The sequence below is a fragment of the Vigna unguiculata genome, chromosome 3 (genome assembly GCF_004118075.2).
Source record: "Vigna unguiculata cultivar IT97K-499-35 chromosome 3, ASM411807v1, whole genome shotgun sequence".
NCBI lineage: Eukaryota > Viridiplantae > Streptophyta > Magnoliopsida > Fabales > Fabaceae > Vigna > Vigna unguiculata.
Genome location: NC_040281.1, coordinates 4,882,668 through 4,899,269, shown reverse-complemented (window position 1 = coordinate 4,899,269; position 16,602 = coordinate 4,882,668). Strand labels below are relative to the sequence as shown.

Genomic DNA, 16,602 nt, shown 5'->3' with positions numbered 1-16,602 from the left:
CACAAAGACGTTGTTGCGTCTGTGTTTACGCTGGTATAAATAATGCACAAAGTTAAAAAGAAAAAAAATTACATGGGTTGAGACTCTCATAGGTAGATGTATTCTTTAGTTCACGAGCTATCCAAAAGACACCTTTAGAGGCGGGTAAGTTTAAATTTGATATTTTAATCGGTGGTCGATAAATGTTGCTTTAAGAGTGTGAGTATCTTGAAAAACATGAGAGGATACAAATTTTTATATAATATTATTCTTGGACAGTGGTTATAATTTTTTTTTCGATTTTGAAATTTCCATATCTTTGTTTTTATTTTTTCATTGTTAATAAAATAATTTTTAAAAATAAATAAAATAATATTCTTAATTGATAATATACTTTTCCCATCCATACAATACAATAATCAAATAATCCACTTTGGTTTAAACAAATAGAGTAGTTGAAAGTTGGAAAATGTCATTCACCCAAAAATCTAACATAAAAATATCTTAGAAGAAAATTAGTCAAGAGTTAATAGAATCAACAAAAAGTAACCTTCAAATAAAGTTAAACTATAAAACATACAAAAATTATAGAATTGAAACAAATTACGCTATATCAAAATTGGATTAGATAAAAGCAATTTTGTATTTTGTTATTATTTAGATGATATTTTGTATTTTGCTATTATGTAGACGGCATGATCCGTCTGTGAAATAGATGAAAATTAAAGGCAAAATTAGAGGGATAAGTTTTTGAAAATAATATGGAAGAGGAAAATACACTAAAGTCTAATGAAAAAATGGCAAGAGGAAAAAAAAGAACAACAACTGCGTCTAATTTCTCACGTCTATTTTTAAACCGATATATATTATTTTATTTTGAAAAGTAAAAAATGGTGTGGTTAAACTTTAAATACTTATTTTTTCATCTCTAATAATAAATCACTCAATTATTTTAAAAATAAATATATTCATTTTTTAATTAAGATAACACGTTAGGAAAATAATACATAAAATATATCTGTTATTTATTACTTGAATAAGTAAAAACTAATCATTTAAAAGCGCTTATTTTAAACTTAACATGTCAACTATAATATGGAAGAAAAAAAAAAAAATGAGGAGAAAACAGATGAGGAGAAAAGAGAGGAAGAAACCGTGGAAGCAGAACAACCGCAGAGCTTGTGACTAAGGCTTGCCTCACTTCTTCTACTCTCTCTTCTGTTTGTTTCCAACATTTCTTTCTGTGGCGATGAAACCAAACCCAAGTCAATTTTAGTTACTCAATTGAATTTCGTTCCGTACGCTTCTCGCTTCGCAGATTAGAATGTCGCTCATTGCGTTAGCTGCACCTGTCTCTCCCACTGTCGTCGCTTTTCGCCGTATATTATCTTTTTTCTCTATCCAGTATCGTTTCGCGCGCATTACTTATTGTTTGGAATCGGAGAGAACTGACGGAAAATTATCGGAGTTCTGCTTTGTACTTTTAAGTTCAAATTAAGTGTTAATTACTATTAATTTCATACTATTGATGCATCGGTATTCTCTTTTGCGGTTTCAGGCGGAGCGAAGCAATGGAGCGCGCTATTTCCGAAAACCAGGGGAACTGGTTCGTCCTTGTTCGCAAACTCTCTCAGGAAACGGTTGCGATTGCGGTTTTTCGCTTCGGGAAATAGTGGTGGCATTGCGGAGGAGATATCTGAAGCCGAGAAAGAGCCTAAGAATTTTGCGTGGCCTGATAACAAGGTTTCGAAGTGTTACTTTTTCTCTTTTGGAAATTCTATCTATTTGCATGTTTGATTGGCCGGGGGAACCTGCGGTGTTGGTTTATGTTTGAAACTTCGAGGTTAAATTGACAAGAAAAGAAATATTGTCTGATTGCAGAAACCTAGAGTGTGCATATTAGGCGGTGGATTTGGTGGCTTATATACTGCTTTGAGGTTGGAATCGTTGGAGTGGCCTGATGATAACAAGCCACAGGTAAGTTGTCTTCAAATAACTCTCTCGTTGAATTTCATTTCGTTTCACATAGAAGTTTGGTTTGATAGGCTTTAAAACTCTATGATTGCATGTTCTAGTGTAGTCAGTATATGTGTTTAATTTTTAATCCAACGGTTTTTTTTATTCTTTTTTATTCAACATTTTGCATATTTGTTTCCTACTCATGTCCTTTGTTGAAGACATTGCTTGATCCTTCAAAGTACAAGTATCATACTCCATGTGCCAATGTATTTCCCACATTTGAAGGATTGAACCCTTGTGTCGCAACGTTTAGCCAAAATGCAGTTTGGGTTGACATGCTTACATGTCAAGGAATACGCCACAATAAAATTAAGCTACAGTGATGAGTTTTAATCCAATACTTTACTCATAGGTCTATGCTTGAAGGTATATTGTTACATTCTTGTCAATAGTGTAATTTCTAGCTATATTCAAAAAACATTCTCGGTTAGAATAATTTTTAAAGATTCAAATGATAAGAGAAAAAAAAAAATGGAAATAGACATGGAAGTTAAGAAATGTGAATATGCCTTCCAATCTCCTTTCATGGAAACATCAAACACATTATTGAAGAAACATAAGCCTTACATTGACTAGTGGAAAGGCTAAAAGTAGGAGGTAACAACCATTTCTTAAGCCGATTTTTTGGGGTTGAACTATTCTTAATAAGACTTAAGATGATACCAATGTATTCTAGATCCTTTAATGGGTCACTTATCATATAATTCAGGCACCAAGCCTATTGATAGTATCAGAAAAAACCTAAGTTTCACATCAACTAGTGATAAAACAAAAAAATAGTACTATAAGTGGGTGAGGACAAGACTCAAGAGAACCCTAATGCAAATAAATTCTTAAAGTAAGACTTTTATCTTTGTGGGTGCCGGAACCTCAAATGTGCCACATTCTTATTTGCTTTTTGAGTTTTTCGAGATTAATATGTCCAATTTCCTTGACCATAGCTAAACTTGTGATGGGTCCCCAATGCACCATAGTATGGATACATCACACAAAATTCATTGACTCTTTTCTCACACCATAGTTTGAAACAAAGGTTGTTTGGATTGGAGAGCATTGTGCCAAAGACTATTCTTTCAGTTATTAATGTGCCATACTACTATAGGCTAAAGAAGATTTTGTTGGTCCCTAATAGAAGTATCACTTATTCCTAAGAGCGTATGAATTTCATGTGATGTATCCAAACTATGATTGTATTAGGGAGTTATCACAAGTTTAGATGGTAAAGGAAATTGGAATGCGTGACCTTTGAACAACTCAAAATACAAATAAGATTTTGGTTTGGGTCAAGGAGGATTTGCCTCTAGTGTTGTGGAGGGTTGGCCAATTTAGCTTCTAGCAGTCTTGTTCACTAATAATGGAACTAGAGCAGAAAGTATTCAAGGGAATCCACTACTGCCTCAGTAACTCCGTGACAATGCTTCAGAGAAAATGAAGGTGCTACTTCAAATGAATTCTTAAATTTTCAAGTTTGACTATGGTCAAGGAAATTGAAACATGGGATCTTTGAAGAAGCCAAAACGCAAATAAGAATGTGGCCTTCTTGGGGTAAGGGAATTTTGGTTTTCGAAGGTTTGCTTGTAGCTTCTGCTTCTAGTGCTGGGGAGGGCTGGTCAAGCGACCATTCTATATAACCTTGATCACTAACAATGGAACTAGCAGAAAATATTCAAGGGAGCCCAAGTTATCTCATAAACTACCCGACAATGTTTCAGAAAATGATAATGTTGATTCTATTAGTGAGGGTAATGCACATGATTGTTAAAGTCAAACTTCTCAAGCTGATTTTGTGGAACTAAGTTAAATCCAAACACAAATTATAAATTTCATTCTTCATGAAAATGAAAAATATGCAAAACATGATAATTTCATATTGTCATGTTCACTTTTCAAAAATTAACTCTTTACAAACTTTAAAATGAAAACAACAAAAAAATTTCATATCTCAATATGTGAGGGCAGTTACGTTGATCATACATTACCAATCAAATTCATTAGGATATTTTTTATATCCTAACAAGTTAGTACAGTTCAATAAACAACAGAAGGGGGATGATTTATTCATTTATCTTTCAATAACTGAAATACCATGAACAAAACGGGATATAGTAATCCGTAACTTTTCTCTGTTCAGAACCGTAACCATACTAAACTAAAAACATGTTTTGAAATTTCACGAACCAATGATCACACAAGAAGATATAGCTCACTGTTATTTTGACTTAATAAGTAACATCTTATTCTACTATACGCAGCTGAAACTACCTCCCTTATCTTTAACCTAAACCTGCTAGTTCTTGCTTTTACATTCCTTAGCCAGGATCCAATTCAATTCATTCTGTTGAATGGCTGTTGATACAAAAGCCATGACCCAAGGAACTTCGGAGCCTGTCTCAACAAGAGGGAAAAAGAGGCTTAGCAGTATCTTTATCATTTTGCAATGATTGTTTGATTAGAAGTTCTCCTTCTCATAGAACTTTGATTATGACGTCTTATATGCATGCCTGGTGACTTGATTGTTAGGGCTTTATGAACACTTTTTGTTTACTTGTGACTTTTTATAAGATAAATTCTTTATCAAATGTGGAGCAGATTATACTTGTCGACCAATCTGAACGTTTTGTTTTCAAGCCAATGTTGTATGAGCTTCTATCTGGAGGTATGCATTATTAAACCTGATCAACTGTTGCAGTTTTCTTCTGTATTAAAAAATAATTCAATAGAATTGCATTGCATTGTGATATGTAGAAGTGGATGAATGGGAAATAGCTCCTCGTTTCTTAGATTTGCTGGCAAACACTAGTGTGCAGTTTTTCAAAGACAGAGTAAAAGTTTTGCATCCCTCTGATCATTGGGGAATGAATGTATCCAAAGCATCTAGATGTGGAGGAACTGTTCATCTTGAAAGCGGCCTTCAGATTGAATATGACTGGTACAATCTGCACTTTTGAAGTGCCTATGTTTTTTTTTGGGTTATTTTCTTGTGACATACTTAGGTTTATGCCTTTTGATACTGATTAGGATGTTTGGGTTGGATCCCCTTTAATGTAGTTAGCTGAAGTGTTCTTTTTGTTTACCTAAAGCATCTGTAAAAGAAATGAATTTGCTTATTGTTAAATGAAATGGAAATACCTTTATATTGTCCTGGCAAATAGAATTGCATCATTTCTGTGATTTGAGCCTCTTCATTTCTTCACCCTGGACAGCCAGGCTGGTTCTTGCATTAGGCGCTGAAGCCAAACTGGATGTTGTACCAGGGGCAGAGGAATTTGCAATTCCTTTCTCAACACTAGAAGATGCACGTGTGAGTGCTTGATAGGGTGGTCTATCATTTAATATCGTACGAATAGATTCGGCCTTTTTCTTGCCATCTTAGCATTTCGTTGATTCCATTTGCTGGTCTCTTGTTATCGCAGAAAGTCAATGATAAATTAACTACATTAGAGAGAAAGACATTTGGAAAGGACGTTCAAATTAGTGTGGCTGTTGTTGGTTGTGGTTACTCGGGAGTTGAATTGGCTGCAACACTAGCAGAGCGATTACGGAACAGAGGGATTGTGAAAGCAATTAATGTTGAAACTGTGATTTGCCCAAATGCCCCACCAGCAAACAGGGAAGCTGCTCTAAAAGTAAGTTGTTTAGATTTTATATTCTATGCTTTTTGGAACTTGGATATCTGCTTTGTACATGCCAGAGAACCATGTGCAATTTGGTGATGGTCCAGTAAGACGTTGACTTTGTATTTCCTTCTAGGGAAGTCAGCTAGATACACTTCTCTGTTCAATTTTTTCTTTCCCTATTTCATGTTTATATTTAGAGCTTTAAGCTTAATTTTTAAATGTTAAATAAAATATAAATTGTTTGGGTTGAGGAAATGCAAACAATTAATTTTCTCTTAATTTCTCTTGACGCTATAAATGCTCTTACAAATTTCAGGCCAAACTTTTCTCAGAACATGGAGTGCTGCATTGTAATATAACTTAATTGTTTGCCTAAAATATTCCGAAGAAGAAATTATGGGCAGTTTGAACTTATAAAATTTCCTTCCTCGTAACTTCACTATTTAGCACCCATTCTACAGAGACTTTCTTAAAGCCATCAAAGCAACAGCCATAATTGAATGCTACATGGGTGCCACACGATGAGATTGGACAACCAAATGTATTTCAAACCTTCAATGTTCTCAACTACCACTGCTTTAGTTTCGTATTGCATTCAATTTTATTCCCCTAGCCTTGGTTCATTACCTATGTTATGCAAGTATAGTTTATGGTTTCTGAAGAAACATTGTCCTTTTGGATGTTAGGTTCTTTCATCAAGGAAAGTTGAACTTTTATTGGGTTACTTTGTCCGCTGTATTCGGAAGCTCAGTGGATTGGAATCTTCAGATACCTTGACAGGGGTGGATGAAAATAGTACTGAAGTAGCATCTGCTACTGAGAAGTATATATTGGAGCTACAGCCTGCTGAAAGGGGAATGCAGAGTCAAATCATCGAAGCAGACCTGGTATTATGGACTGTTGGAACCAAACCTCCTCTTCCTAAGCTAGAACCTTCAGATGCACCATTTATAATTCCACTAAATGCTAGAGGGCAAGCTGAAACAGATGAAACACTACGTGTTAAGGGTCATCCCCGGATATTTGCCCTCGGCGACTCTTCTGCATTGAGGGATTCAAGCGGAAGGATCCTTCCAGCCACTGCACAGGTGGTAACTGCCGCTTGAAATCCTATGTGATGATGCTATGACATTTAATAACATTGAGTATATTATCATCTTTGTTTTCTTATTATTTCCCTTTACATTACAGGTTGCATTTCAGCAAGCAGACTTCACTGGTTGGAATCTGTGGGCTGCAATCAATGGGCGTCCGCTTTTGCCATTTAGGTACTTAACTTTTGCCATTTAAGTACTTAACTACACACTCTTAATCCTAACACTGTACTTGTTCCTATGTGGGTGCCAGGTTTCAGAATCTGGGTGAGATGATGACCCTGGGAAGAAATGATGCTGTCATTTCTCCGAGTTTTATTGATGGATTGACATTAGAAGGACCTGTTGGTCATACTGGTAAGTCAGGCCCCGTGAACATTTCTTCGTTATGTTAGTTACTTAGTAAAGTAATAAAGAAGTTTGGTGTTTTTCTGTTTTTGCAGCGAGGAAGATAGCTTATTTGATCCGGTTACCAACAGATGAACATAGGCTTAAAGTGGGGATTAGCTGGCTTACAAAATCTGCCATTGATTCGGTGTCATCGCTGCAAAGTACCTTGTACAAGGTCCTTTCGGGCTCTTAGCTTCAGAAAGAATGACATAGGTTGGCCGAATTGTATATTCAACAACTCTAATACATGATCAAGTACAGCTATTTTTATTCACAATCTGTTTCCTGACAACATTGGGCATGCAAACGTCGATAGCACTAATATTTCCGCTAGTTAGGGATAATAAAAGAAATGGAATTCCTATGATTTTGTTTTCGGGGGTTCTATAATCGGAAGGATCATCATTCAATTTTATATACGGATACACGGATTTTGGTAACATTGTGATTTTGGGTACTCTGAATCAAATATCTGGACAATATTTTGATTTATCTAAGCGGATTTTGACAGCATAATTATTCAATATAATAAACATCTTTCATTAATGATTGCAACAGACATTTTATTAACGAGTGTACCAACAAATACTGGGTAGTTAGGTTAGGTCTGGTTAGTTAATCGAGAGGAATCGAGACGATGGGGAATGTTTGGTTGGAAGAGCAAGAGAAAAGAAATTTAAAATAGTAGGATTATAGTATTATTCTTAATTAGGTCTCATTTTTATATCTTTCAACCAAATATTTTTAATTTTTATTTGTCTTCAATTTATCAACGTATTTTTGTCCAGCATATTTTTTCATCTCTATTAAAGAAAGCAGGTTTATTTTACTTCGTCTAGAATATAAGAAGGAAAAAAAAGTTAAGCATGGTTATCTAAAATATTAATATAACCTAATTCATTTTTACGAATGTAGTCTAATTAAATTGAATGAAATTAAATAAATAATCTTTCATTCAATTACAAATACTTTTTAAGTTTTATTTTTTTTTTCTATCGGCCTTCCATGTAGATAATTTATAACTTTTTTTAATTAAATTCGTAAAAATCAGAACAAAATAAAAAGATGAAGGGAACGTTGCCGCGACATCTATAAGGAAAAAAGATATTTTGATGTATCATATCCCATATATTGAGTAAATATATGGTATATATACATATGTTGAGTTATGCAAATATAAATTATAAAAAATGAAGTAAAAATAGAAATTAGCCAAAGAATAGTATCAGTTGTTATTCAAAATAAAACATTGATGATAAAGGTTAAATAATATGCAATCAATTATTTCGTGATTCTTTATTTATCTAAAAAAATTGAATGAGTTTTTGAAGTATATTTTTGATTAGTAGTTTAAGAATTTTATCATTCGTTTAACTGGTTGTTAATTAATATTTTACTCCACCCCTGTTAGTAATTAGTTGTCCAATTAAACCAACCGATTCACTCTCTCTTTCTTTTTTTTCTTTTTTTATCACACGAATCATTGAATTGATATGTTGGATTCAAATTAAAGGGCTAAATTATGTTGACTTGACTTAATAATAAAGATAAAAAGGTGAAAACATTTTATAATGTTATGTTTTCTTTATTTGTTTATTATCTTTAAATTGATTACAATTTGGTTTATAAAATACTACAGATTGAAATTTAGTCATTGAAAACATAAAAATGTAACAATTGTACATGGTTGTAAAATTTCATATATAACCATTTTTTAATCAAGCAATCTAATACTACATTACATTATTCAACATTAAATTATATATGAAAAATTATTATTATTATTATTATAATATCTTTTTATCCATTTAAATTCTAAACCAAATTTATTTAAATTAAATTATCATCCGTTCACTTCTTAACATTAAAATGATCATCTACGCTCTTTATTTTTTCCCCTCTCTTCAATTATAATTACTCCGAAGAAAATATAAGATTTTTATTTTTTTTACACAATACTCTCTTAGCTAATAGTTTTCCCATATCAACTACTAGTTTCCCCCTATTTGAAAATTAAGAATAATTGAACCGAGAACCTCCTCGAGAAATCGAAACCATTCATTACTCACCGTTCGGACATGAATTAGCTTTATCTTGTTATTAAGAGTCCCCATGGCAGTTGAAACAAATCACATGCTTACAATTCCAGAAAGATCTAAATTAATGAAATTCATTTCCCATTCACAATTTTTAATCAACAACGACATTATTAAATCACACCAAACAACACACAATTTAGAACAAAAAAGAAAGTGAAAATAAGCTGCTTCTGAACAAAGACAAAAACTTTCTACACTTATCTTCTAGCTTTCTAAATTCTAATTGGTAAAATGCTCCAATGACCAAGTTTCGTGTCTTGCATCAGTGACAAAAATATTGAGTGTGATGTTTTCTTTGTTCAATTCCAATTTCCAAATTGAAAAAAAGTTGTCACCTTCTCAGAGTTGTTATGCGTCATATCAAGAAATGAAATGATGTATCCCTAACGTGTGCATAAGGAAACTCACACTTCTTCCATGCCCAACCAACTACATAAGTAAATACAAATAAATTATTCTTTCTCATGTTAAATTTATACATTTAAGCTTTTGGAAAAGCTAAATGAAAAAGCTTTACAAAATATTCTTGGAGTATATATATATGTATGGAAAATATGAACTTTAATAATTAGGAAGCATAAATTTTATCTCATACAATCTTTCTTCTGTGAAGCTTTTATGAGATGTGAACCATAGAAAAATGTTTCTTTTTTATTTGGATTTCAGATTTAAGAACATTTAATTTCAACTTTATCGTTTTATGCCCCACATCAAATGATTTTTAAGAGCTGCATGGAGTATATGGCAAGTGTTTAAATCACCGAAATTGTTGGACCATACATTAATTCGCTATACTAATTAGTGATGGTTAAATTACCCTTCCACCGTCTTTTTATGTTTTAAACGTGTTTATTTAAATTTATAAATGAGATTTATTAATATTCTTCCACCTAATGCTAATATCTTAATTATTATATTTTTTACACTTATTTTAATAATAATAATTTAAATTAAAATATAAAAGACTTTCTTTCATGCTATCATGACAATAAAAAAGAAAACTATTACATTAAACAATATGATAAAAGATAATTAGACTTTAACTACACACATTTATTCACAATATATTAATTTTATGCTTTTTATTATGGAGCCTGCAAACTAGTAAACTAGTCCGTGGATTAACGTAACGTAAGTTGATTAAATTCATAAAAAGAAAACATAAAAGTTTAGTCTGTTTTTTTTAAGGTAATTTGTTTCTGAAATTACAAATGGTATATTTCAGTTTTTTTTTAAATTATACTATTTTTGTAATTTCAATCCAAATTAGTAAAAATTCAATGGTCCCGCCTATTTAAATACTCGTTTTTAGATACCAAACCAAAAGTGAATAATATTTCCTAAAAGTGAGTTTTTAATCTAAAATAAGTTATATATAAATTAATTTATAGAAATTCTTGTACATGGATTTTCTTAAAAAATGTATATAAATTAACTTTAATACTCGAAAAAGGATTATTTATTCTTTACCTATCTTCTATAATCAATCACTTGCGAAAAAAAGAAGTGTATTGAAAGCGACCCTGACAGTGCAAACGAAAATTAAGAGATAAAATAAAAGTTACAAACAAAACAAAGTCAGTCTATAGAGAGAAAAGAGGCATAAATTGGAAGCTGGTGAATTGTTTGACATTTTCAGCATTGTGACAGAAACTACTAAGAAACTTTTTGGAATCTGAAAGCATAAGGTGGAAGAGGAATACAATGTTGAGGTCTTAGTTTTTTTCATAAAATCTTCATTCAATTCATTGGTGAATGAAAGTGACTTGTTTGTGGGAGTTGTCATAGTATACCCTATCCATCACCATGCCAATTAAGATATGTGATCAAAACAAGTTTGAATTAATGTGTCGTACTTCTTGCTATCTCCGCCATGCAACCAACTACTATAACATGTAATCATTTTTTGCCCATCTTCCACAGAAAACAGTTTTAATGGGTCTGTTCAAAAGTAGGGGCGTGGTTTATAAGCCTGTTAAAGATGTCAACTTGGGTTCTGATAGCACTGAAATCTATCTCCAAGCCAATGTCAAAGGTTCATAATTCACTGACTTTGCTGTTTTTTTCTGTTTATGTTCATTTTTCTGTCACAGGAACCGTTTCTTTTTCTGTCATGCAAAGTTTATTGTGGCTCGCTTTCTTTAGTTGTACTGTTTACAATCTCTGGCATGGCATCAGAGAAGGACATGAATATGTGTGCTAGTTCACAGTGAAAATATGTTGAAGCTTCAAAACGGTTTATCTGGTTTAGAATTAAATGTTTATATCAGAATCCATGATTGCCAAAAGTTATGGTAGTTGGTACTCATCATTACTTCAATTTATAGCAGCTCCTCGTATGACTGGGATCTTGGTCAAGGTTTTCACTTGGTTCTTGGAGTCTCGAATATTTGGAACCTTGTTGCTATATATATTGAAGGGTAACAATCTTATTCACACGGTAAGTTCTTGGTCCATGGTCTTTTTATTCCATTTTCATGAAATCTTCTCCCGAATGAATCAGAATTCCATGCTCTTCTTTGTGTACTATAGTATCACTTCATACTGCTGTGGATTTCACTTAAATAGAAAATTTTCATTTTTAAATTCATACCTTTTTTTTTTTGCAGCTTATTACAAATGCAGAGTTAGAAGAGTCGCCCCTCTATGTTCCCTCACACCATTTTGAAGGTTTGTGATTTTCCACTCGGTTCTTTTCTTTTCTTTTCTTTTTCTATCAGGTGTATAAGGGATAGGTTACCTGCATGATGGTGTGATCATAGATATTGCTTGATTGCAGTTAGCACAAACAAAATTGGCATGTTGGTCTTTTTGTCTTAGATGTTTGTTTATCTCAAATCACAAATTTTTCTTGAATGAAAGGTGCCTGATATGAGTTTAATTCTTGCAGACCACAAAGAACAAGAAGTCAAAAGCTTGGATTCTGGTTTGACGCCACAAGAGCAGGTTCAACTTGCGATAGAGTGCTTACCAACGTCTTCAGAAAAAGCACAAAATGAAACAGACATTTCTTTCTCTCGTTGGACCATAATGGACTATTACAAAGCCTACAGTTCGGAAGCTATAACGCCACGAGTGGTATTTCATCACTTACATATTCATATTCTTTTTACGTGTTCTCATGTTATCATTGTTCTGTTAACTCATCAGCACCATCTTGCATAAAGTTCTGTCATTCAAAATTTCACTTTGGATTAAAATTTATGCAAGTTCGTTTCGTTTCATAACATGCCCTTCATTTGCAAAGGTTGCAGAACGATTTATAGCTGCTGTTGATGAATCTTCAAAGCCTCCACTCTCGATGGGATTCTTCATTAACTACAATCCGGAGGATATTCTAAGACAAGCAGATGAATCAACTCTCAGGTATCAGAAAGGTACTACATAACAATTTCAAGTGTCAATCCCCAAGGGTAACAGTTCTCTTTCGATTGATCTTTAGATGATTTAATCTGATGACCATGTTATTATAAGTTGATTGAAACTCATAAAGCTAAATGCTTTTCATGTGCTATTGAAATCCAGAAGTAAAGTGTATATAATTTACCTTTGTTCCCCTAAAAAGTTATGGTGCATGTTGTTTTTCCAGGGGAACCTATCTCTGTCCTAGACGGAATTCCTGTTGCAGTCAAGGATGAAATAGATTGTTTGCCATATCCAACTACAGGTAGAGCAAATTACTTTTTTTTCACTATACAAAGCTTCAGTTGTTTTCACTGTTAATCTCATTTTCACTTGGGTATCTAAAAATGCATCTTCTGTAGGAGGTACAAAGTGGTTGCACAAAGAAAGGCCTTGTACAGATGATGCTTGCTGTGTTAAGCGTCTGAGATTATGTGGTGCCATACTTGTTGGGAAGACTAATATGCATGAACTTGGGGTTGGAACAAGTGGTATCAATCCACATTATGGGTAAGAAAGTGACCATGAGAAATACACACCCAGAATTTTATTCACATTATGATATATCTTTTGTGACTTCTGAGCTATACATTAATGAATTTGCACAAAACTCGTTTCTGACAAGAGCATGTGGTTCTATTACTTCCATAGGGCAACTAGAAACCCATATGATGCCAACAAGATTGCAGGAGGTTCTTCTAGTGGATCTGCTGCTGTGGTATCTGCAGGGTTGTGCCCTGTTGCTCTTGGTGTTGATGGGGGAGGTATTTAACTTAAATTATGAAAGATAAACGAAATCATCATTCATCATTATTGCTCATATGCATTTCACATATTTATGTTATAGCCAAAGCTATCTGAATATACTAGACAGATCCATATCAGTAGGTATATGAGATTTCAATAGACAACATGAGTGGTGAAATAATGTTCTATTAGCATACTTGTTCAGGTTCTGTGAGGATGCCTGCAGCACTTTGTGGTGTTGTTGGTCTAAAACCAACTTTTGATCGCGTCCCTCATTCCGGGTGGGTTTGCAAATTTGTTGTCATGTTTGAATAAATTGAGGATTGTGATGATTTAAGAGATTTATTTGCACTACATTCAGAGTTCTTCCACTAAACTGGACAGTTGGGATGGTTGGAATACTAGCAGGCACTGTTGAGGATGCATTGATCACGTCAGTGGCACTTTCTATGAGTTTCTTTCTTCAAGAAGTTCTAATATTGGTTTCACAGTTTCTGATATTTCAATACTTCAATATTTACAGTTATGCAGCTATTAGTGGAGAAATTCCATCAGAACAGTCCTCTAGTACACTTGTAAGGACTTTTTCTTGTTCTCAAAATCCAAATGGTTAACTTTTCAAATGACTCCTTTCTATGTCTCAGTTTTCACACTGCTAATGAAGTTCAAAGAACTGGTAATGTTCACCTGCTACTAATCTTCTTAAACTTCTGATAATATTTTGTGCAATGCCCTAGACCAAGATAAATCTACCACTACTGTCATTCTCAAAGTCCATACGTGACATCAAATTGGCAAAGTATGATAAGGTCTGAAGCATGTTTCCTTAACTTGAATATTTAGACTATTCATTCCCATATGAGTAGGTTGCCATAACATAATTTACTATATCTAACCACTAATTCTATCAATTAGTGGTTTGACGATTGCAGTGACGAAGTAAGATTATGCTGCACCCAGGCATTGAGCGAACTTCAGGATTACTATGGTTGGAAGGTATTGCAGAATGTAACACAAAAAAAGTGTTTTAAATGTTAACTTTGTTGATTTTTTTCAACCAAATAACATAGTGGTCAACTATTTACCCAGATAAAACATACTATCTGTGTAAATATTGGAGACAGTATGCTATCTGAGTAAATTTTAAATTCAAGTGTATTATTTGGGTGAAAAACAAAAATCAATATTTTTAACTCTTGTTAAAAGTTGGAAGAAACGAACTGCTTTGAGCAGAAAATCCCCACAGTTATTGAACATTTCATTAAGAAATAGAAAAGTGATCACTGACTAACTAACCTTCCAATCTTATTTTAAACCTACAAGACAATAGATGTGACTTTACCAGACATAGAAGCAATGCGACTGGCACATTACTTAACCATTGGATCAGAGTGTTCCACTTGGTTTGATTCTTTTAGAGAGAAGTATGTCATACAAAAAAACCCTTGATTTTATTTTTTCTTCATTTCTGTCCTCTAGATTTAGAGGGGTTGATTGCTGACATTACTAAATTATTACCAAAGACATGTTGCAGAATTAGGATGGGACGCAAGGGTAGCACTTTCTATCTATGGTGCTTTCAGTAGCAAGGAGTACATTAAAGCTCAAAAATTGAGGTTTGTTATGACTCACATTATCTGGCTTAGTCTCAATATTTGATATTCTATCCAGCAACATCAACCCATTATCGAGTTTTGACTAGTAAAAAATCCTATTTTTTCTTCTGTGCTCTATTTTCCAAAATCTATATACGTATATTCATTAAGCAGCATTTAAAAGTGTTACATGGTTTTGTTAAATTATGATCAGGAATCGCCAGGCAAAGTTTCACAAGAGAATATTTGCTGAGGCAGATGTCATTGTGTCACCAACAACAGGGTTTGTTTGTGTTGTTTTCTCACAGTGCCTTTATTTGATAGCAATTTTGTCTTAAGTAACTAACACACTGCCTAATAATATTTATTACAGTGTGACTGCATACTCGATTCAAGATGATGCACTGAAGACTGGTGAACTTGACTACGTAAATGGAGGTATAAATGAAATTCATATTTGTGGTGGTGACACTCAGAAGTTGTCGGTAGCATAACTACCCATATGCTTACAATATTATGTAACATTCGGCACAATTTCAGCTGCACTTGTTAGGTATTCTATATCAGGAAACTTCCTTGGAGTTCCTGCTGTGACAGTTGCGGTATGATCACATTCTCTATCTACCTAATGCCACTTATGAAATATTCTGAAACTAAAAAAACTTAACTAAATCAATATCTTTTGATTCTTTAAGAGCTTAGGTTGAATGATAACTCTATGAAGCTTTCATCACAGGTTGGGTACGACAAGCTAGGCTTGCCTATTGGCCTTCAGTTTATAGGACGGCCTTGGACAGAAGCAACACTGATCCACTTGGCATTTGCAATGCAGGTAATGAAATTCCTTTGGGTGTAGTCACTGCTACATAACAAGGCATGTGACAACACATAATGTTTTTTCATCCTAGTGGTCCAAAGTCGAGTACTAACATGATGGTGCTGTTATATTCTCAGACCATTTGCCTGTCAAAATACAGAAAGCCGAAGATTTTTTATGATCAGCTGAGAAAATATTAAATGGGGTCAGGCAAGTAAGAAGGAAGCATGCCCTAGCAGTAGCAGAGTCGTGTTGTGTTTTCTCCATTTATCTATTAGGAGTCTCTTTCTTGCTTTATCTTTTTGCAGTTAACACAGTTCATTCATGCACGTGATGGCAAGGTTCTGTCATATCATTCAAAAGCATACTTCAATGTCTGCTATTTATTAGTCCTCGTTAGTTGACCTATTTGTGTAATCATGAAGAATGAGAATGAACACAATTATTTCTGATATTTTACATGGGACATGACATGTTTTTATTATTTGATGAGTTATGTTATTTTGTAAAAAGTTTTGGAATTTCATGGTGCTGATTAATGAATCATAGAAAATTTGAACCGAGTTGAAAAAAAAACAAGAAGGTCCTACCGGGAGTCGAACCCAGGTCGCTGGATTCAAAGTCCAGAGTGCTAACCACTACACCATAGAACCCTTGTTGTGATCTTTAACTGATTTATTTTGATTTTAAATATATAACCTTGCCTTCAGCTTAAAAATATTTTCTTTACCTCTGTACGTGTAAAACTAAAATGAATCAAATTCAGTTAGTGACTATATTAAAGTAATGTTAAATTCGCTCTAACATTTATATTAAATTAAATATAGTTCATGTATTTACTAA

At 33.4% G+C, this 16,602-nt stretch overlaps 2 protein-coding genes and 1 non-coding gene across 6 annotated transcripts; 2 read left to right on the top strand and 1 right to left on the bottom strand.

Annotated features, from left to right (window-relative positions):
- Positions 1-1,105: 1,105 nt before the first annotated feature.
- LOC114174969 (alternative NAD(P)H-ubiquinone oxidoreductase C1, chloroplastic/mitochondrial) lies at positions 1,106-7,376 on the top strand. The gene is made up of 12 exons (XM_028059703.1): positions 1,106-1,169; positions 1,298-1,358; positions 1,538-1,722; positions 1,861-1,956; positions 4,588-4,654; positions 4,744-4,927; positions 5,206-5,299; positions 5,412-5,624; positions 6,302-6,703; positions 6,807-6,883; positions 6,963-7,066; positions 7,153-7,376. The coding sequence occupies exons 2-12, from the start codon at positions 1,304-1,306 to the stop codon at positions 7,290-7,292; spliced, it is 1,617 nt and encodes a 538-aa protein (XP_027915504.1). The 5' UTR covers positions 1,106-1,169; positions 1,298-1,303; the 3' UTR covers positions 7,293-7,376.
- Positions 7,377-10,800: 3,424 nt separating this feature from the next.
- On the top strand, positions 10,801-16,255 carry LOC114179915 (fatty acid amide hydrolase-like). Of its 4 annotated transcripts, none has more exons than XM_028066415.1 (21): positions 10,801-10,910; positions 11,122-11,233; positions 11,526-11,638; positions 11,808-11,868; positions 12,089-12,276; positions 12,446-12,575; positions 12,788-12,865; positions 12,963-13,110; positions 13,252-13,364; positions 13,553-13,628; positions 13,709-13,780; positions 13,871-13,922; positions 14,085-14,156; positions 14,263-14,343; positions 14,671-14,771; positions 14,871-14,963; positions 15,157-15,225; positions 15,316-15,380; positions 15,483-15,544; positions 15,667-15,774; positions 15,897-16,255. In XM_028066415.1, exons 2-21 carry the CDS (start codon positions 11,134-11,136, stop codon positions 15,957-15,959), a joined length of 1,845 nt encoding a protein of 614 aa, XP_027922216.1. In that variant the 5' UTR covers positions 10,801-10,910; positions 11,122-11,133; the 3' UTR covers positions 15,960-16,255. The 4 variants fall into 4 exon arrangements, with proteins under 4 accessions (XP_027922216.1, XP_027922217.1, XP_027922218.1 ...); XM_028066416.1 differs by having other exon boundaries at positions 10,802-10,910; positions 11,529-11,638; XM_028066417.1 differs by lacking the exon at positions 10,801-10,910 and having other exon boundaries at positions 10,921-11,233; positions 15,679-15,774.
- Positions 16,256-16,340: 85 nt separating this feature from the next.
- TRNAQ-UUG lies at positions 16,341-16,412 on the bottom strand. The gene has a single exon. It is a non-coding gene; the product is annotated as a tRNA-Gln (tRNA).
- Positions 16,413-16,602: the final 190 nt, after the last annotated feature.